The 21,276-nt window shown below is 48.2% G+C and overlaps 1 protein-coding gene across 4 annotated transcripts in view; it reads right to left on the reverse strand.

The window, feature by feature from the left end:
* Window positions 1-2,220: 2,220 nt before the first annotated feature.
* The window catches only part of LOC119400153 (uncharacterized), a 34,059-nt gene continuing 15,003 nt past the window's right edge, over window positions 2,221-21,276 (reverse strand). The window contains exons 1-3 of one of the 4 annotated variants that reach the window (XM_037667138.2): window positions 12,598-13,203; window positions 4,316-4,423; window positions 2,221-3,445 (exon numbers count right to left, since the gene is read on the reverse strand). In XM_037667138.2, coding sequence (XP_037523066.1) covers window positions 3,323-3,445; window positions 4,316-4,423; window positions 12,598-13,047 — 681 coding nt within the window. In that variant the 5' untranslated portion in view covers window positions 13,048-13,203 and the 3' untranslated portion in view covers window positions 2,221-3,322. Of the gene's footprint in view, window positions 3,446-4,315; window positions 4,424-5,877; window positions 8,998-11,372; window positions 12,531-12,597; window positions 13,204-21,276 lie in introns of those variants that run through there. The other 3 variants (XR_005185019.2, XR_005185018.2, XM_037667139.2) reach the window with 3 other exon arrangements.

Raw genomic sequence — 21,276 nt, forward strand, 5'->3', positions numbered from 1 at the left:
CGACCACGCAACGGACCTAAGAAATGCAAGTGTGACTCAGCGCAGACATCATTCGAGCACTTCGGGTTAGACCTTTAAAGGTAACATACAGCCCTCGACAGCTGGCATGGTGGCGCTGCGTTTATCCGCAGCGCCACCAGTAGCGGCCGCGCGCGTTATCCCGTCGCGACATGTTGCGGGCGTCCTTTGCAATGACATTGCGGAACGAGCGGTGCACATTGTGTGGATTCCGCAGTACTGAACACGTAGAAACATCATTAAAATGAAAGCAGTCTTCTTCACGGCAATGATATTTACGCCGGCAATCATGTTTACGACGTTACCGCGTCTGCAAAGGGGCCCTCTAAATTCATTGGCAAATGTGTTGCTCAGATGAACAGCGTCGACTAGGACGTCCGCCATCCCGTTTATCAAGGTCTTGCAATGTTCGCATTAAATAAAAGTATTTCTTTCATCTATTACGCGAATAGCTTCCCTTGACTTTTGCATCCGTTCAGTTGGTAGTTTTTATTCGGGCTATAAGGAAAAGTTCGTTTGTTTCGTTCCTCTCACTGTTTGTGCGCTCGCTCATTCCTTCGTGCTGTTCGATGACTTCTGCACATTTTCCCAGTCGCCTACAAAACCATAGCACGTTGTGACAGGAAGGTGCATGTGCAAGGCTGGGTGTGTAGGATGGTGTAAGCACACCGCTGCCTTGGCTATGTTGTCAGCAAATGCGAGCACACATCCTGCACAGACATACCATGTGCATGGCTCTCGCAATCGCCCCGTCCCCTTTCAGATATGAAGTTCAATGCTTCGCCATAGCGTCGCGTTGTCGTCTTTCCCACAGCACGCAGGAAAAAGTGTCGGAACATAGAGGCTGAGTGCAGGGCTATTGAGCTTCACTCATCATTGCCCAAGTGAGCACTGCACATGCGGTTTCGGTGCTTCACAGGCTGCCGAAGTCCTCCATTGGAGCTTATGACCACAACGAGCCAATATGTGCAATAATCACAAGGAAAGCATTACAAAAAATGAAGATTGTCTGTTTATGTCGCACGTCGCACATCGCTCATTCTCGTGAGCATTCCACATAAATCCATACAATCGTATATATGGCAGCTTACCGGCAGCGTTTCTGTAGCCGTTGTGAGAGCCACACACGCAACAATAGCAGTTACACTCCTGTTTGACCGCGAATTAGCTTCGTCCTTAGGAGCTGCTATGGTTCCGCCGGCATGCACTCTCTCTCAGCCACGACTGATTAGTAGTGCGCTGCGCCGCTGGCGGCGCCACTTGTTCAGTCAAAGCTGCAGCACACTAGCTCCTAAAGGAACTCTAGAGTTCCCAAGGGTCATGCACACCGGCACCACTGCCGCTCCCAGAGCCCCCCAAGTCTTGCATCAGGGTTGCATTAGGTTTTTGCGCCAACTTTGAGTACACCTATGGGTTGATGTTTACTGTTGATTAGAGTGACACACATGTTGTTTGTGAACGATTAGACCACTAGAGTAAACACGTATATACATGTGTGCACTACATGTCCTCACGTTTCTGATTGTAATCATACATGTATTCCGCATCAACTTTGCAATCGGAGGAGCCGTACCCTTGTGTTCCTATGGCAGAGATACCGATTTGTCATTGGAGCTCTCTCTTCATCCACCTTCAAGTTGCTACTTCGCTGCAGGCCACCTTGCCAGCTGTAACGGCCGCATTTAATTGGAGGTTCATATATATTCAATTTGCTGCGTAAAGCTCTAGGAGGCGTGTACATGAATTCATGCTCTTGATTCCTGCGAGCGGCATTTGTTGTCTCTGCCTCTGCCCAAATGATTGTATATGCCTGCATTCACACACACACGTGTGCACCTGTAGATCTGCCGTGTAGATCTAGACGACTGCGATCGATCAATTCGAGGCACGTACATCGAGAACTTTGTTTCTAGGCCGAGGTGCTAATAAAGTCCATTTCACAAAATGTGGCATCTTTACCCATGCGATACAGTACCGTTTAACGTCGAATACTGAAAGCCATGCCTTATGTTGCATTTCTTTCCCCGAGAATCTCGCCACAAAAATATAAGCAGCATTGCTGTAAATCACAACTGTGGTTACATTCTCTTTCCTAGCCTGCCTGATTCAACATCATGAATACTATTATCATTAGTTGTGCTGGTCACATCACGAATTGTGTGTGATAAGTGCTCAATAAATGATAAAGTAATTAAACCAAGTAGTGAACGATGTGAATAAAGCATCCATCATTATGGTAGCAAATAGTTTATTGGACCCCATTCCCCATGCCCATTTGTACACTTATGCTTTAAGTGCCACATCATCCTTTTCTTTTGTTACCACACTGCCACCTGGAATGAAACAGACAAGGCTGTGGACACCATTTACCACGCACTTGATATCTTGTCATCCCTTCCTAGAGTTCTGGATGTCTTATCAGCTTTGAGCTGCATGAAAGCAATTGTATGACCACTTGCACTGAGCAACATCATCCGAAATTATGTCTGCCTAGTCTGCGGCAGTGTTTATGCCCCCCAGTTGCATGCCAGGTCCTCAGTGTTCATTGCATCTGCAAGAGTGCTCTTCCTGAATGTTTTAACACAAACAGCCGTTGCTGAAGTCGTTGGCCATCTCCTTCCTGCCATTTCTTGGGTTTTCAGGATGTATAGTCACTTTCGAAGTTCAGTACAACGTCTCAGAATAATCCAAGCATGCCAAAATCGCTGGGGCGGCAGTGACCCATGGCATCCCACCAGGCCAGTGCAGAAGCCCACGAAGGATGTAATGATCCAGCGAGAGACTCAAGAAGCCACTGGAAATGTGGTTGCTTCACATTCATCATGGATGAATTGGTCACAAAGAGGTCATCTGTGCAGCCATTCCAGCTCTTGAAGTAGGAGCCATGAAGGCATCCACTAGGAAATCGGTGCGCTGGTCTGCAGGAGGTAATCACAGTGTCAAGAAGAGTGGCACGTTTTCTGTCTGCCATGGCTGAAGCCACTGAACTTCAGTTGTTTGCCGGTGGAGGTCTTGGCGGTGCAGGTCTAGCCAGTGGAGGTCTTGCCGGTGAGTCGGCAGGAAGTGGCCCTGCTGGACCACGAAGTTGAGTCACATCGTCAAAGAACTCTGTGCTAAGTATTACCGAGTTGAGGTTCTGATGTTTTTGAAGGAGTATTCTCACTTGCACTGGTGCACAGAGAACCAAGGTGACTGCTCGTGGGGGCCTTGCTCAATAGTGGAGTCATTTTTTCTTTGGTTCTTTTTGAGCCTGGTACCACTGCCACCAAGCAAAGCCTCTCAAGCACTCACATCAACACAGCTGTCACAAGAGGTCCACCTGTACTTCAGTGCTGCATGTTAAAATATTTGGCCTTGGGCACCAGACTAGAGTGATGTGGTGTTCCGTCTGCGATGACTGATGTGCATGCTCAGGCAGGATGTCATCCTAAAAGAGTGCAATTTTGTAATTAGCAGAGCGTGGACTGTTCTGTCACATTTGTTTCACAAATTACTGCCGTTAATTTCTGGGAGACAAGAAACTCATCTATACCTCTCAAACAACGGTTGCAATACTGGGTATTTTATATTTTTTTGAGACAGTACAGATTTCTTAAGAAAATCCTACGACATTAAGGCTCTTGTCGTCACACACAAACTCAATGTCGAGGTGGAAATACTATGCCACAGCTGAAATAATTCTGTTGTGACTAACCAACAAAACTCATTAGTTAACTGTTTAATTATTGACTTGAAGGCAGCTGTTTATATTAGAAAGTTGTGATTCATGATAACTTATGGCATATTCATTTTTTATATATAACAAAAGTTGCATTTAACGCGAGATATTTATCGCCAAATTTTCAGGGTGATATTGAAACTGATCGCACCCAGTGCGCACGAAATACGGCTGCTCTGTTACATCAGACTGGAACTACATGTGACGAAATATGAATGAAGGCACGCCGAAACAGAAGCAGGTCAGGAAAATTGGCAAGCATTCTGAAATACACTAGTGGACAGCTTATTCTTTAGGTGCGATGTGTTGTGCATATCTATTTCTTTCTTAAACTACAAACTGTCAGCAGGAAAAAGTGCTGCAGTGGCTGCTCCCGAGTTTTATGCTTCCAAGAGAAACAAAAGGTCGATATCGGAGTTTTCTTGCCCACAGCTCGAAAGAAACAGACACGCATCAAACATCACAGGCACAGGTACGGGGACCTGCTGGCACAAGCGAGATTAATTGCCGATTTTCACGAAAAGATACATTCACAACTGCGTAGAGCATGAATCCTCATTACATATCTGCAAGTCTCACCTTTCCAATGCATTTACTGTAATATCGCCGTGGTCTCCTCCTTAATGTACCTTCCCTCAGCATACAATTGATGCAGGTGAGCTGTACGTTGTGTGTGGCACCTATATCCTGCAATTCAATCAGGCAACAGTGAGACAGTGAAACATGTGCTACAAGTATTAAAGAGAAACATACCAAAGCTAGCGAAACTTAATAATAATAATATCTGGGTTTTAACGTCCCAAAACCACGATATGATTACGAGAGACGCCAGTAGTGGAGGGCTCCGGAAATTTCGACCACCTGGGGTTCTTTAACATGCACCTAAATCTAAGTACACGGGCCTCAAACATTTTCGCCTCCATCAAAAATGCAGCCGCCATGGCCGGGATTCGATCCCGCGACCTTCGGGTCAGCAGTCAAGTGCCATAACCACTAGACCACCAAAGCTAGCAAAATTTGGAGCTTCACAACGTCATAGGAGAATTCCAACACAAAAGCTTTGTCTGTTGTTTTCTAGTTGCAATAAGTAGCTAATGATCCAATGATCACTGCTGGAAACCTCATTTGCACGAGCACACAACAATTACATGGCGATGCATTGTAGTGAACAGTCGAGTTTTGGTTACACAGAGCACCAAGAGAGGTGGGACCAGTGAGGTGTTATAAAGACATCTGACCACGTGACCACACAAAACAATGACACATTGGCAACTGCCACAGAGAGCACACACAAGGTGCCTGTAAGCCACCACAAACTAGTGATGTAGGCAGTGGGGTGTATTAAATCGAAGTTTGTGATGATTTCACAAGCTCTTCCATATTGTGCCAAGTTTCAAAGCATACACTTTACAACTGACCTGAAACATGCACAGCTGTATATAGTCTGTTAATATGCTGCAGATGAGTGTGTCCGCACAAAGTTATCTCACTTCATACATTTGTCAGTACTGCTCTACGAGATTGGGCTATTTGGTATTCCTGAATACATCCTCATATCATAAAAACAATGATGCATCATTTAGCAGAAGGCTCTTTCTCCATAAAATTTAATGCACCAGAAACAAACCCTCAATTGGGAGCAGGCACCTGTATTCATTCGTTCTTTCATATTTGTGCTTTGTTCTTCCACTTTAAACATACAGGTTTTATGGCCGTCAATATTCAGTGCATGCTACTACAGAACAATGTGACATAAGGGAAGTGTGTGTTCTACTATACTCTCTTGCAGTTGTTGGGAGCTCTTAGGAGGTTGGCGATTTGTCGCTGGTCCTGCCACCTGATCATGACACACAGTGAAAATGGAATGACCGTGAATTAGAGTGACAGAATTGAGCATTCTTTTGGCAATATGAATAGGATTTGTATCTTGAAATTGCATTTTAAACCAACGAAGCTGTGACAATGGAGGGTCTGTTATAGCGAACATTGGTGTAGTACATCAGTGTATGTCAAGCGTCTATTGATCACGAATGGAATGCGCGGCGCCACTAGTCGCTCCTCCACCATGTTCAGCTTCAGTATGTGCTCCGGTATGGGTGAGAACATGTAGCCGTTGACGATGGCAAACTGAGGCACCGCACCTTTACGCAATGCCTCGTGGCATGTCCCGCATACTGGCTCTTCCTCCACAGCTTCGGAAGAGATGCACTGCTGCAATGCACCTATGGCTACTTCATGCTGTTGGGCGTCCCGCACGCTGACGATCGTAGCCAAGTCTACAGCGAATTTAAGGCTGCTGAAGACGGCACATGTGACGCTGAATGGATTGCTCATGAACTCCCGTTGAAACCTTGCCCAGGCCCTGGAAGAATGTTCTGATGGTGTGCAGTCACGATGCTGTGCATTGCACTTCAATGACCTAGTCCTCGTCAGCGGTATTCACCTGCCGGTGGCGGTCGCGCCGACACTTCTGCTCACATCAGCGCTCCAGGCACGCAAGCTGCTCTCCTTCCGTGAAGTTGCAGCTACTCGACATGGTGGAACTCGAAGCGTTGGCAGCGGCCTTGCGTCACTTTCACGCCCATTCGCACTTCTGTGCACGTAGGCACTCCTTCAATGGGCACTCTTCTTCCTCAGAGCAAACAGCATGTGCCTGTCCTATAGAGAGTCCAAAGGGCAACTGCTGATAACAGTGCTAGCTCTACCTTTACGCCAGGAGACAAAGGGGGCAACAAATGGTGGGAACTGCCGCTGCCGAGTATCGCGAGAATTGTGATAGAGGCACCTGTGCTAAGGCACTTTTTACATAAACCGATTATATCCTCCGCTGAAAATTGGCTACATTCTTGCACTCCGCCAGAACCTGGCCATGTACAGCTTCCCTGTAAAACCAGTACATTGCACGGCCTGGAGGACAAGCATTCAAAGTGTGCGAAGTCATTCGAGTTTCTGTACATAGTCTGCTGTTAGGCACACGACAATTCATGCTTAAAATCAGTGTGTATATTATTAGGCATGCCCGCTTTAATCTATTTTTATTACAAGGTAAGGAGCAGTGCTGTCTTCACAACACTGGGGATGCTGGGAGCCCGTCGTGTGTCTTTAGATCTAAGTGATTGTCTATTTTTGCGCTTTAATGTTCCCAAACAAATAAATGAAATTGCCATTTCGCTTATGTGCCTATAAGAAATGTCCTTGAAGATCTCAGGAGACACCCTCCTTGGAGCCATAGGGAGCTGTTCCCTGTGTGTGCCTGGCATGCACGGAGAATATATCCTCATCCATACCACAAACTTGTATGAATTTCTCCTTGCTAATACTTAAAGAATGTGAAGCCCAAACCCCACATGCACTAAAGTGCATGCAAGGGTGACAAGCGAACCAACACAGTTCACGGTCACTGAGGCTGTCACTCGTACAACCGAACCCAGCCAGTTTTGGCGATGCATCTTCCGTGTTGCTCGCGCGAGGGTGGCTACTCTGTGCAGAAAGTGACACAGTGCCTGCAGTATATAATGTAAAGCAACATGTTTTGTTGTACAAAGCAACAGAAAATATTTCAAAAGGTCGTGCATTAAACTTTTTTTCTTCTTTCCATGTGCATGAGCATTTGGTTATTTCCTCTTTTGCAGGTGGCAACTGGCTGTACATCATCGATGAATCCTCTTTTTGCTGTTTGCTGTTGCACATAGCTCTTCTGGGTGATGAGTGGAATTGGATTGGATTGGAAGAACTTTATTATGTGATGAGTGGAAGAATCGAGAATTTTAACACCAAGTGGCCAAGCGATTAGTACCCAGCAACATCTCACACAAACGGCCTGTTTCATTGTTAAATATCAGGTCTTCCTCAAGGTCTACTCGCCTACGAATTTTTGTGGGGCAAAAATGTAGCATTGCACTGCTAGTCACCCCGGATTTTTTGCCATACACTTGCTTCATTTCGAAGTCTGCCTCAAGGTCTACTTGCTCAAGCTTTTAACGTATCCCATATTGTCCATTGCCAAGTACACTTCAGTCTGTGTAAACTCATAAAGGCTAAGCAAGGAGATACGAATGGTTCTTCAACCTCACTGAGCCTATACGGCCAGCGGGTGGGGCACCTACATGCCCCGCCCCAAATTTCCTCCTACCTGCACTTTGCCCCTCCAACTGCAAACATATTCAAAACACAACGTATAAGCTGTACCCACTTGTCGTGGGTGCCGCCCGCAGTAAAAAAACCCGCCATATCCACGAAGTGAATGATGAGTGGGCGAAGCTCCGGAGGTAAATCTGGTAAACGTCGGGGATGTTGGATGTTTCGTGGCAGGCACTGCACCGTGTTTTGCACATTGATGGGTACGTTGACCACTTGGCCCTTGATGGTGTTTTGGCCGCTACCGTGCGCGAAATGCCTAAAGCCGTGTTCAGACTATGTGCGCAACGTACGGATCGTCGGTAAGGATCATGACCGTAAATGCAATCAACGTAATGAGCTTGTTCAGACGTTGTTGTATTTAGCGTAAAGTATGTAACGTTTGGGACGTAAAATGTTCGCGGGTCCGCGACTTTTACGACAACTAATGATGCGACCGTTACATACGACCAATGGGAAAAGCAGTTTCGGTTTTCGTTTTCCATTCACGGGGCCTTCGTCCTCCCCACATTCCGCGTCTTGCAAGTCATGCAGTAGCGTGTCTGTGTAGTTGGTTTGCCGGCGTTTATTGCGTTGCGTGCCCATCACCTGTAACCATGACCCGTAGCACAGCCAGCCCAGCCATGGCCAAACACGTGAACCTTGCTAGGCTGCAACAATTGTAGCGAGGACGCCACGCATGTTCAGAATGGTGATTGGCTCATCGTAAAAAACGTACCTGACCGAAAAGCTCAATGTGAACATACTAGGTCATTAGCAACGCAAACAGACGATGCGGCTGTTACGCGATACGACATTTGTGACAGATGCGACTGTAGTCTAAACCCGGCTTGATGTTTATAAACGGCAAGCAAGGAGCGATCAGGCATTCTTCCACTAGGTTGAGCTTGGGCAGGTTATCCGGTTTGGGCAGGTAATGGTAGCCACATGTCACGCTTATCAGGGGCTTTAGCCACCACCAGTCTTTGCAAGCAGAGCACACTCTGTACTCACTGTGATCTTCTAGTACTTCACTGGTAGCGGCAAACACCTGCTGTAGCACGGCGATGGCGCGGGATTACTCGTTTCTGATGCTGGAGATGGTGGTCAAATTGTTATCGAACCAGAAGCAGGTTGCTAACGTTGCAGCTGTAGCTGAAACTGCAATCTAGAAATTCCCGCTTAAAGCGCGCATCGGCGCCATCAACCTCGGGTAGTGACCACTTTAGGCGCTTGGCTGCAGCTTCCCGCGCCCGCGCCGCTTTCGTCTCTCTTCGCCTTCGTGGGCCCCGTCGGCTTGACGACGTGCCCTTGCCGCTTCAGCTTGACGACGCGCCCTGACCGCTTCAGGCTTGACGACGCGCCCTTGCCGCTTCAGCTGCGCTAGCCCTCGCCGCCTCTGGATCAGTGGCTTGCTGTTGCCGGCGCTGGTGTCTCGAGCTTTCACCTCAGCATCTTGATGGCGAGCCCGCGCTGCAGCTGCTTTGCGAGCCCTTCGCTCCGCTGCCTTGTCTTCTTCATTCATGTTATTAGTATTGAAGTGCACTGACTGACGACTGTCGAAAGAGAGGAAGCACGCAGTTGTGGCCCTCTAGCGGTCTCCTATCAAACTAGAGCACGCGCCGGAGTGGAGCGAGCGCCACAGAGCCATCTAGTGGTCTCCATTCAAACGAGAGCAGGCGCTCCGAGTACTAGCGGCTGGATACAGCGCAACGGCTGACAAGCCTCCACCTTAAGCAGCTTCGCCCCTAAAAGAAGTTCCAGCATCTCCACGAAGTGAATGATAACGAGTGGGCGAGGCACTGGGGATCGTGGTCAGGTGCATTGGTCAATGCGTTATCAAACCACAGGTGATCACACACCTCGACCGAAACTGTGCCCGAAGCTCCTGTTGACGAAATCATGCTTGAACCACGCATTGGCGCCTCCCATCTCCGGTAGGCAACGCTGCTGGCGTTTAGCCACTGCTTCCCGAGCTCTCGCATCCGGGGTAGCAGCTTGTCGGCGTAGACGTTGAGCCGCCGCTTGCCACGCCTTCAACTCCAAGGTAGCAGCTTGTTGTTGGCGTTGCCGCTGCTTCCCGAGCTCTCACCTCCGGGTCTGCTCGATGGTTAGCTTCCCGCGCTCTCGCCTCCGGGGTAGCTTGTTGTTGGTGTTGCCATTTAGCCGCTGCTTCACGAGCTCTCACCCCTGGGTCCGCTCGATGATTAGCTTCCCGCGCTCTCAACTCCGGGGTAGTGTGTTGTCGGCATTGCTGGTGAGCCGCTACTTCCCGAGCTCTCAACTTTGGGTCCGCTTGGCGTTTTTGCTGTTTTGCCGCCTGCTTGCTGTGCCTTCATCTTTGGGGTAGCTCACTGTCGGCATTGCCTTTCGCAAGCGAGAGCACGTTCATGTCCGTTTTTAGCCATGGCAGAATGAGAATGTGTGGTCTGGAACAAGCTTATATACGCATTTGCACCGCAGTGTCTTCTAGTGTATTTTCACTGCAGCATGCATTGTGCTGTCATATGCTCTGATTGATGGGCGCTTAAATGTAGGTGTCTTTACAGTGCTTTGGCCTTTTATTTTGTTCCTGTTTACCTTTTGTTGTTCAGAGATGTTTCGTTTTCGATTTTACACGAAGTTGTGCCGTGACAGACAACGTGCATATACGGACAAGCCTAGACCTTAAGGTGCTTCGCCCCTAAAAACCGTGGCGCCGCACACTCAATGACGGCTTTTCCTGGCAAGCAAAGAGCCCTTACACTCAAGTCCACGACAGACGTGCTCGGTGAGACGGGCAACTCCTTTTGTAGCAATCAACTGCACGCATTGCTGACATTAGGTGAACTTAATGTTATCTTACCTACCTGCTGTCACACGACGAAAACAAATATCATTTTAGAATGATGACCATGCATGACCTTAGCCCTCCTGAGCCATGACTTTGGGAGAAATAAAAATCTATTAAAACTTGCATATAACATGCGTGTATCCTCGAAAATAAATTTCTATCACTAAGATGCTCTGCATGCGGCTGCAGAAATTAGAAGGCGACACCTAATTCGTGTAGTCACCACCTTAATCACCAAAACACGTGCAATCGGACGATCAACACCCGCGATACAGGCAACAAGAGAGCACAAATGAAACATGGCCGGCGTGCAGCCGCTGTAGTCTGAGAGTAGCTTTCGTTTAGAAATTTTTGTGCGTGCTGTTACGTCATGAAACAAGTAATAAGTTAATCTAGTAAAGAATAAGATATTTACGAATTACAAAAGTTACGCATCCATAAGTCAGCAGTCATCTCCCTAAAAGGTACCTGGCGTCGAAACTACGCATTCGGTCTGAAATCGAAGGCGAATGTTTCGGGAACTCATTAGACAGGAAACGTTGTCTTCATCGAATGGCATTAGCTTCCCTGTGTGACAGCAAACAAATGGCATTACAAATGAATGACATTAGCTGTAAATGACATTAGATTCGCCATGTGACAGGGGTATCAGATTATTGTCAAAGCACAGTCTATCACATACAACACCTCGCTGACATCGCTGAAAGGCTTCGGACTCCCGGGTCGACTTCTCTTCGGTGTCGCTTGGCTTCATTCCTCTTACCTCGACTGGCCTCTTCATAATGGCATCGTGCTTCGTCATGCCTCGCTTTAAAGAGGTGCTGCCACAAAAATTTTGGCCTCGCGTTTTTTTTGCTGCAATGTGCTGCTGGGGGCCTGTTAGTCATAACACAGCACATCGTTCGCTGCAGTGCACAACAGATAATTAATTACAGGCTCCTCATTACTGACCAGTGTCAGTTTTGGTTTCAAAAACGACAAGCCTGCGGGTGCAACTATCACCACCTAGCGGGTGCAGCGCTCGATCACGTCAGCACACAGAACTATGATGCACTTCCACACGGTTTGCGGGCAGCCGCCGAGAAGTAGGCTGCTGGAGCGAAGCAACAAAAAACTTGGCGGCTATGACGTCATCATAACTTGTTGCAGCGTGGCCACATGAGGTAAGTAGGTGGTTCCCCAAGGGTTTGCTTTGAGGGTGTCAGTAGCATGAGGATGTCGATCGCTCACGCAAACTTCAAAATTCATTTAAAATAACTTCCAAGCTATATTCGCTGTTGGTATTTTGCAGATATACACATGTTCACGGGAATCGATCCCGCAGGCTATCTCGGATGTGAAATATTGTGTCGGTACCCCTTCTAAACTCGGCGTCCGATGCAAGCTGTTCGCGTCTAACCTCAGCATCTCACTCGAAACTCTGGATCTCCTGCCATCCACTTGCGCTTGGCTTCGGCATCGCGCGGGCTTCTGTATCAAAACAACTTCTTCCGGAGAGCGCACGCACATTCGAGAAAGAATGCTGAGAGCGCGAACCCAGAGTACGTCCCATATTAATTCAATCTTCTAAACAATTTGTTTGGCGCGATGCACTGCCTTTGAATAACCCCACCCCTCCTCCCCGAATCAATTACTGTATATGCTAGCACTGTATATGTTAAGTAGCATGTACAGTAACTCTACCCGACTCCGCCCACATGTGCTCGGCGCTCGCTCGCCTTCCTCTCCACTACACTGCACACGCGCTTGCTCTCCTCTTCCTAGCCTAGACCCTCTCCACATCGCGAGCCGCGTTACGCCGATTGCCCCGGGAAAAAATTACACACATCTCCCCGTAAAGGGAACCCTGAGTAGCATGCGAAGCAGCTCATTAGTCAACGAAATTGTTATCGAACCACAAGCGGTCGCAAACCTTGCAGCTGTGTTTGAAGCTCCGGTCCAGGAACTCGCGCTTGAACCGCGCGTCCGCGCCGGGTTGCACCAGTTGATTCAAGCGTTTCGCTGCCTTCGCCGCTGCTCGGCGTTTACGTTTCGCTTCGGCTTCGCGTTGCGCCGCTTCGGGATCCGCAGCTCGGCGTTTACGTTTCGCTTCGGCTTCGCGTTGCGCCGCTTCGGGATTCGCTGCTCGGCTTTTACGTTTCGATTCGGCTTCGCGTTTCCGCGCCGCTTCGATGTTTGCTTGCCGGCGTTGACGATGCGCTTCGACTTCGCGAGCCCGGAGTTCAGGGTCCTCTTGCCGCCGTTGACGTTTCTGTTCGGCTTCGCGAGCCCGAACTTCAGGATTGCCATGTCGCCGTTCCCGTCTCCTAGCAGCGGCCCGAGCCAACGCCTCGAGCCTTCTTCTCCGCAGTAGCAGCAGCATTGCTGCCGGTGGCGTTGCCGGGAGGAGAAAGAACGGAGCCGCAATTGCCGCAATATGTGTTATTTTTGTAGAAATAGACTGGCCGCTTCGGCAGAAGATTACACTTGCACTGAATTTCCATTTGCATGCAGCGATGCCAAGTCGACAAGGTTGGAACCAACGTTACTAGAACAAACTGTTGGAACCAGCGGACACGCTACCGGCGCATCCAGTCGCGTATGGCGGAGCGCGCTCGGGTCATTTTCATTTTGGCACATTTTCCATCTAGCGGAGCTGCCGTGGCGCCTCTAGCGGTCTCCTCCGGAAGCTTGGGCCAGCTGTTGCGCATGCGCAGTGTGGGGGGGAGCGGGTGAGCGGCAGGGTTGCCAGGTTGGGCTATAAATAGCCAAATTGGGCTACTTTTTTGTGGACTTGGCGGGATTTTTAGTCGTTGGCTATTTGGCTACATTTGGGCTATTACCTGCCTTCGCTTGAAACGCTTGTTTTCCGATGCCTTTTCTCCTCTTTAGTGGTTGTTGTGCCTCAAGTTCGTTGTGAATCAAGTGTCTACGTACACAGTTATCTTTCCTTCACTCTTTCTACTATCTTTTCCTTGGCATTTTGCATTATTTAGGTATCAGCAGCCTCCACCATACAGTTACGGTAGTCAGTAATAATGAATTCATTCTCTTCCTTTGAAGGCGAAGCTTCTTTTGCCGGGTTTCGCGTTGCTGCTGAGTCGCTCCCTCTGACAGCGGATAAATATGTGGATTTAAATACAAAGTGTCAATGAAAGCACACACGAAGTAACTTCATTGGGTTCTCCATTACTTTGGCTACGATCATCACATTGTGGCTGGCGTCACTTCAAAGAAAACAAATTAATAAAGCAACAAGAAAATAGAAATGCCAGCAAATAGTGGCATTTTCTTTCTGTTGCCACTATCCGCACCACATACGCGATCTTGCATGGAGCAGCACACTTGGAGATATGCATATCATATGGGTAATTCCCCACAAAAGGTATTGATTTCTCTTTTAATACTGCTTCATTTTTTTTGTTTTATTCATGTGAAACTATCTCTGCACAAAAAATAATAAATAGAATTTTTTTTTCATATTTACTCTTTGGCTATTTTGGGCTATTTTTTATTAATTACGTTTGGCTACTTTTGGGCTATTAATGGGCCGAAATTTGGCGGGTAGCTCTCCGAGTACCTGGCAACCCTGGTGAGCGGACGGCGCAGGGAGGAAATACCAGCTAGGCTCCCTAATACCAGCCGCCAAATCGCCGCAAACCAAGAGATCTAGCTCGCTTCACTCACTTTCAACAACAGAGGCACACTTATGTAATAAAAACGCTAACACGACAGGGACAAGGAAGGGCGCAACACGAGCGCATGTCCCGGTCGTATTAGCGCTTAAAAAAAAAAAAAAATCACAGCATATCCACGGGATGAATGATGATGAGTCGGGCGAAGCTCCGGAGGAAATCATCGGTAAACCGTGAAACTCTTCCGTGAAATTCGCCCAGTACATCATATAAAGAGTGTGAAACACCGCGGTGAGGTTATTATCGAACCAAAGTCGATCACACACGTCGCAACTGTGGCCAAACGAATGAGCGAGAAATTCCCGCTCGAACCGCGCGTCGGCTCCTTGAATGCGAGACCGCTGGCGCCGCTTCCTCGCCGCTTCTCGCGCACGAGCACCATCAAGGTCTGCCAGACGCCGCGCTCGCCTCGCCGCCGCTTCCCGGGCTCGCCTTTCGGGGTCCGCTGCTCGGAGTGCACGTTGCGCCGCGGCGTCATTGGCGCGCACCGTCTGGGGATCCGCCAGGCGCCGCGCTCGCTTCGCCGCCGCTTCTAGGGCTCGCACCGCGGGATCCTGGCGACGAGCACGAGCCGCCACGGCCCTCCGCGCCCGCCGCTCCGCTTCGTCCATGTCCCACCGACGATCCGACACGTACGGCGACGATCCAGGAGACTGAGAACTGAGCAGGGTTGCCAGGTACTCGGAGAGCTACCCGCCAAATTTCGGCCCATTAATAGCCCAAAAGTAGCCAAACGTAATTAATAAAAAATAGCCCAAAATAGCCAAAGAGTAAATATGAAAAAAAATTCTATTTATTATTTTTTGTGCAGAGATAGTTTCACATGAATAAAACAAAAAAAATGAAGCAGTATTAAAAGAGAAATCAATACCTTTTGTGGGGAATTACCCATATGATATGCATATCTCCAAGTGTGCTGCTCCATGCAAGATCGCGTATGTGGTGCGGATAGTGGCAACAGAAAGAAAATGCCACTATTTGCTGGCATTTCTATTTTCTTGTTGCTTTATTAATTTGTTTTCTTTGAAGTGACGCCAGCCACAATGTGATGATCGTAGCCAAAGTAATGGAGAACCCAATGAAGTTACTTCGTGTGTGCTTTCATTGACACTTTGTATTTAAATCCACATATTTATCCGCTGTCAGAGGGAGCGACTCAGCAGCAACGCGAAACCCGGCAAAAGAAGCTTCGCCTTCAAAGGAAGAGAATGAATTCATTATTACTGACTACCGTAACTGTATGGTGGAGGCTGCTGATACCTAAATAATGCAAAATGCCAAGGAAAAGATAGTAGAAAGAGTGAAGGAAAGATAACTGTGTACGTAGACACTTGATTCACAACGAACTTGAGGCACAACAACCACTAAAGAGGAGAAAAGGCATCGGAAAACAAGCGTTTCAAGCGAAGGCAGGTAATAGCCCAAATGTAGCCAAATAGCCAACGACTAAAAATCCCGCCAAGTCCACAAAAAAGTAGCCCAATTTGGCTATTTATAGCCCAACCTGGCAACCCTGGAACTGAGAGGGGCACTCGTTCCCCGCGCACCCAGGCACAGCCCGCGCAGCGGCCAATTGGAGAGTAGCGGCACTTCCACCGCCATCTAGTGGCGATTCATACAAGCGCACTATTGCACACACTTCTATTGGACCAACGCCATCTAGGAAATGAGACGAGAAATGGTGATGACGACACAGGTTGTGTACAGCGTCATGAATATCATCACTCAACTGCAGTTTGTATGTACTTCTATGAGACAGCGCCATCTATTATACTGTTCGGGAGATACTGCCGGCTACGCCTTACGCCGGACGCGTGACAAGGTTAGACCGTTAGACTAAGAGGAGCCTCGCCCCTAAAAAATGCAGGGCACTTCGTAAATTCCAATGTGTGTTGGCGAAAGCCTGTGGCCATTCGACTGACTGGGAAATGCTCCGTGAGAATGCCATGGCTCGGCTGTGGGGCAGGGGCGGCGCCAGTGGGGAGTTTGGGGGGGCTGGAGCCCCCCCCAAAATTTCTGCCTGCCCCCCCCCCCCCCCCTTGCCCTCCAAGAGCAAGCATAGTCAAAATACAATGCATGTGTTCCCAGCCTCCCTGCCCCCCTGAAGGAACCCACTCGTCGTGGGTGCCCCCCAGTAAAAAAATCCTGGCGCCGCCCCTGGACCGTCGTCGCTGATTGTTACGAACATTGCACGGAAGGTTCGAAGACGTGCGTCGTTGTCTTAGCCTAATTAAAAAAAGCAAGCTGGACAAGTTGGTAATTCCAGATGCTTTTGCTATGTGGGCAGCTCGGCCCGGACAGCGGATTAAGAGGAAGGAATTCAAACCAGCGCTGACTCACAAATGGATTTGTTTCTTTGACGCACGTGGTGCAGAAACACCAAAATAGGATCACATGGCGCGGAGATGTCGTGACAGGGTGTCGTTAGATTACAGCTTTCAAAAACTGGACTTTTTTATCATGCAAGGAGATATTGGTCGCGCTGACGCTCACATTTTGCTTCACCTGCATGTGGTAAGGTTCCCACAATTTCGTGATCGGTTAGGTTATTACTTTTATACGTTACCTCTGTTTAAGAAAACTTTGGTTCACAATAGCACAGTTCGAAACGCGCAGCCACATTCAACCTAGCGGAGTTCCTGACAGCTGTGTAGTGCTGCCTAAGACCTCGTCTGCCCGAAGTATACTTCTTAACACATGATAGTCGAATGTAATAAACAACTCCTATTGAATATGGCACGAACTGCTTCTTGTGCTTTATAGCACAGGCAGCCTTGGGCGCCCGTGTCCAAGCATGTAGAAGACGAAACATACAGGTGTATATCGGAGTGCGAAGACGTATTGGTCAAATATCAAGATAACCGAAATGGCAGAGCGCCACTAGTCCAGTCACTTGCGAAACTTTTAAGAGAAAAGAAAGTGAAAATTGACCAGCGATAAAGAGGGCTTCTTCGTCCTCTTGACGGAAGGCAATTCATGAGTGTGATGTTTGGGACGGTTCGGGCCCTTCTGTTAGTGTGCATCGGCGCAAAAACAGGCAGGGAGTCGTCTTTCAACATTTATATAGGAAACTGAAAATATTGTGTTGCCCACGTGCGTTCATGAACTTATCCTCGGCTGGGACTTCCTACATTCTGCCTCCGCCGTTATATCGTGTAAAGAGAGCGTCGTTCACATCACGGATACAACGGATGCATCTATATCGGCCCCGTCACCCTCGATTTTCAACTTGGCTGTCGCTGAAGACTGCGTCCTGCGCCCTGGTCACGAAGTCGTGGTAGCTGTCACATCTAGCCAAGTAGCCGATGGTGACGCACTAGTTGGCCCTTCTGCTCGCTGCACTTCGCGTGGAATTCTCGTCGCCTCATGTCTTCTCCGGTTGTCCTGTGGCTGCGCCCTTTTGCCTGTCTGCAACACCACTGCAGAATCCATGCTGTTGCCCAAGGGGATGACCGTAGCGACGATAGACGCCTCTCCACTGATCTCCGTCGCAGCACTTTGCCCGTCTTCATCACCAGTACCAGCTTCAGGTTCGAGTTCTTCCTCTTTGCAAGCAGTGATTGGTTCCGACCTGACATCTGCACAGTCCGAAGCGCTACTGGCGCTTTTAGATAAGCACAAAGCCTGCTTCGACAGCTGTACCACAACACTGAGCCATACTTCCGTGGCTGTACACCGCATTGAAACCGACGGTTCAGGAATTATACGCCGTCGGCCATATCGTGTTTGGCAGTCGGAAAGGAAAGTAATCGAAGAACAAGTTGACGACATGCTATCACGAAATATAATACGACCCTCTTCCAGTTCCTGGGCTTCTCCGGTCGTTTTAGTCAAGAAAAAAGATGGCTCCGTCCGTTTCTGCGTTGATTACCGAGCGCTGCGAGAGGTACTGGGATCGATACCCCGCACCTCCACCACTGTGAAAGACGCAGGACGACCGGACCAGAGAACGCCAGCAGAACCGTTTATTCCAGTGTCTGCCTCGGCACAGAACCACGAAGAAGAAGAACAGGGATGATGATGGCTATGTACAAATGAGAACGATGAAGTGCATTAAATGCGCTTACAATATATTAGGATATTAAGCGAAGTCGGTGGTGTGGTTGCCGCCCGAACGTCCACCATAGCACACAGGAAAAAACGGGTGGTAAGAGTACCATGATCTGGAGCTCACAGTTCTCGAGCAGCGGTAGCGGCGTCCAGGATATGCTCAGACCTACGTGGCCTCGTCTGTCGTTTCGAACGTCTCGTTCACCATTCACGCGTAGCGGTTGGCCGGGAGGGTTCCGTCCAGCACGGCACGATTTGCGCCGTGTTGGAGTGCTGCTCGACACAGCTGCGGTCTGGCAGCTCAGCAACCGGCTTTTCTCGCCTCAGCCAGGACCTCCGCGAGGCACATCTCGGGTGCGGTAACTCAGGGACCCGGGCGCAACGTCCAAGCCTGGAACATTGCACGGTAGAGCTGGGCACCGCTCGGCGGTCCGAGCTCGGTCCGAGCACAGCCGAGCACAGCCTCAGAACCTCGGCCACACTAGACCTATACATCAGAGCTGTAACGTATAGTATAGCAAAATGGGAGGAAAGGGTAGTGAGGGGAGAAGGAGAGATTTGAGGTTGAAGAGGAGGGGAGAGAGTAAACCATAGCATATGAAGAAATAAAAAAAAAACAAAGAGAAAGACAGCCGAACAAGCAGCAAGAGATATATCGTAGAATAGTTTGGTGTTTGATCTGTTGGTACATCGCTTGAAAACGAGGAATCCTGCCTCCAACAGACACGTACACAAGACGAGAAGAAAGACGACCACACACGCTGAGATTAACAACAGTTGTTAGTCCCCAGCGTCTGTCGTCGTCTTTCTTCTCTTCTTGTGTGCGTGTCTATTGAAGTCTGGGTTCTTTGTTTTCAAGGAAGAGATAGAAATACAGAAAGAGAGACAATCAAAGAAAGAGATAGAAAGATACAGACAGAAAGAGGAAGAGATAAAAATAGGAAGCTAGGAATAGAGAAAGAGAAAGAAAGGGATAAAACAGAAAGAAATATATCAAGAAAAAAAGAGAAAGAAACAAAGAATGAAAGAAACAAACAAAGAATGAAAGGAAGAAAGGTAGAAAGAAATAGAGATAGACGCAGACAAAAAGAATATAAATACATTTGGGAGGTGCAAAGAATGTAGGCAAGGGTGTTTCAGCCTCACTAACGTCAAACGTGGGGAGGGCCGAATCATGGTTTCTATGGTTTTAGAAAAGCAACTTCAGCGGCTTGGTAAATTTTGTCGGGATTCTGACACCCCTGCTAAGCGAAACATAATTTTCATTGGCAGTAATGATGAACATTTAATTCCTAAGCTCATAATATGCAGAGCGTGGACCGGTGGTGAGCATTGGGATTTACCCAATTTTTGTGTCGCATACCCGTTTACTACAGACCCGCATACCCGTTTACTACTTAGAGCCGAGACTCTAAGGTGCTTCGCCCCTAAGAAATAGAAAGAATAGAGAAAATAAAAGAAAAAGATGAAGATAGAAAGAGAAAAATAAAGAGGAAGAAGGGAAGCTACTCAGCTCCGCACTATTCCTTCAAGCTTGGAACCACCAGTTCGAAGCTGCCTTAACTTTTTTCCCAACACGTCTACTGGCATTCAAACGTATGTCAACTAGACAACACTTCATTATGAGCTGAGCGTGTTCAGCACCGAGATATTAATTTATTTTTCTTTTTTGCGGTTTATTTGCGCACGAGTTACACTTGCAGGAAAATGATTACACACACAGACCTACAAGGTTTAGTTGCGCGCAAGACTGGGCCTGTGTGTACTAAAGTAGCCTAATATATTGTAATAAATTATTGTGCTATTACAATATGCGCCGTTGTCGGTTCCGAAATATTTCCCGGAGGATTCGCAGTGGTAGGCCCCCTTAATGCTTCTCTGCCCTTTCGCGCACAAGCAGAAGCCCGATATCCTACAGCAAGGCGTTTCTCTTGATGCCTGCTAGCATTGCCCTAAACGCTACTGCTGCTAAAATCTAATCATATGCGTTGTCGCGCTACGAATACGCCGTGGCGCGACAGTGTAAAACTTCGGCAGACATCTTGTGCCTCTGGCCGAACCTGCGTGCGGAAGGTTTATTAAGTCTAATCCTTTCGCTGTCGCTGAAACTTTCGTGATAACATATCCATTAACGAGGAGAATAGTGTGTATCTTTTCTCATGTGCGAATTTGAGTGATTTCTTTTAGTTGAACGTCGGTTTTTTATGTGGTGATCCCCCGCTGCAGGAATTCCCTTCATTTCTGCAAAGCTCAGCAGCGACTAGTGTCCCTGAACAAGTTATTGCATTTCCATTTAAAATATTTTGGAAAATATTTTTAAAAATTATGCGGAATGCTTAGAACTTTTTGAAAATGTGAAGGCGAAAATCTAGGTAGACACACAGTGATGTCAAATGAATTTCTGAGCCTACGCGGCGATGTATAGGCACTGGGAAAAGGAGTTCTCAAAATTCAGCAACAGTCCAGCAACCCACAATCTAACGAGCAGCAGCAAAATAGGGTCTGGCCCCTATTACAAGCGAACGTGACTCGCACGTCTCCCCCCGTCTAGACCATGTATACTTGGATGGGCCATCGACGAAGGACCCTTGTGGAGCATGCGTCTAGCCCTTCGTTGCAATCCCACTGCGCTGCTGTCACTCGAACGGCGCAAAGACGAAGTTTGCGAAGTAGACGCGCAGCTTGCACGCTTCCGTAGGTTTTTATTTTTTGGGACCATGCATTTTGAACCTAGCACGACCTTGAAGCATAGACATCTAATACTGTTGCGTTAATACTACCTATGACATATATCCTCATCATAATTTTCACTGTTTATAGCAGGACCAGGAGCAGCTCCACCAGCAGGTATGATTCCGGGTTTTTAC

This window comes from Rhipicephalus sanguineus, chromosome 7 (assembly GCF_013339695.2).
Source record: "Rhipicephalus sanguineus isolate Rsan-2018 chromosome 7, BIME_Rsan_1.4, whole genome shotgun sequence".
In the NCBI taxonomy this organism is placed as follows: domain Eukaryota; kingdom Metazoa; phylum Arthropoda; class Arachnida; order Ixodida; family Ixodidae; genus Rhipicephalus; species Rhipicephalus sanguineus.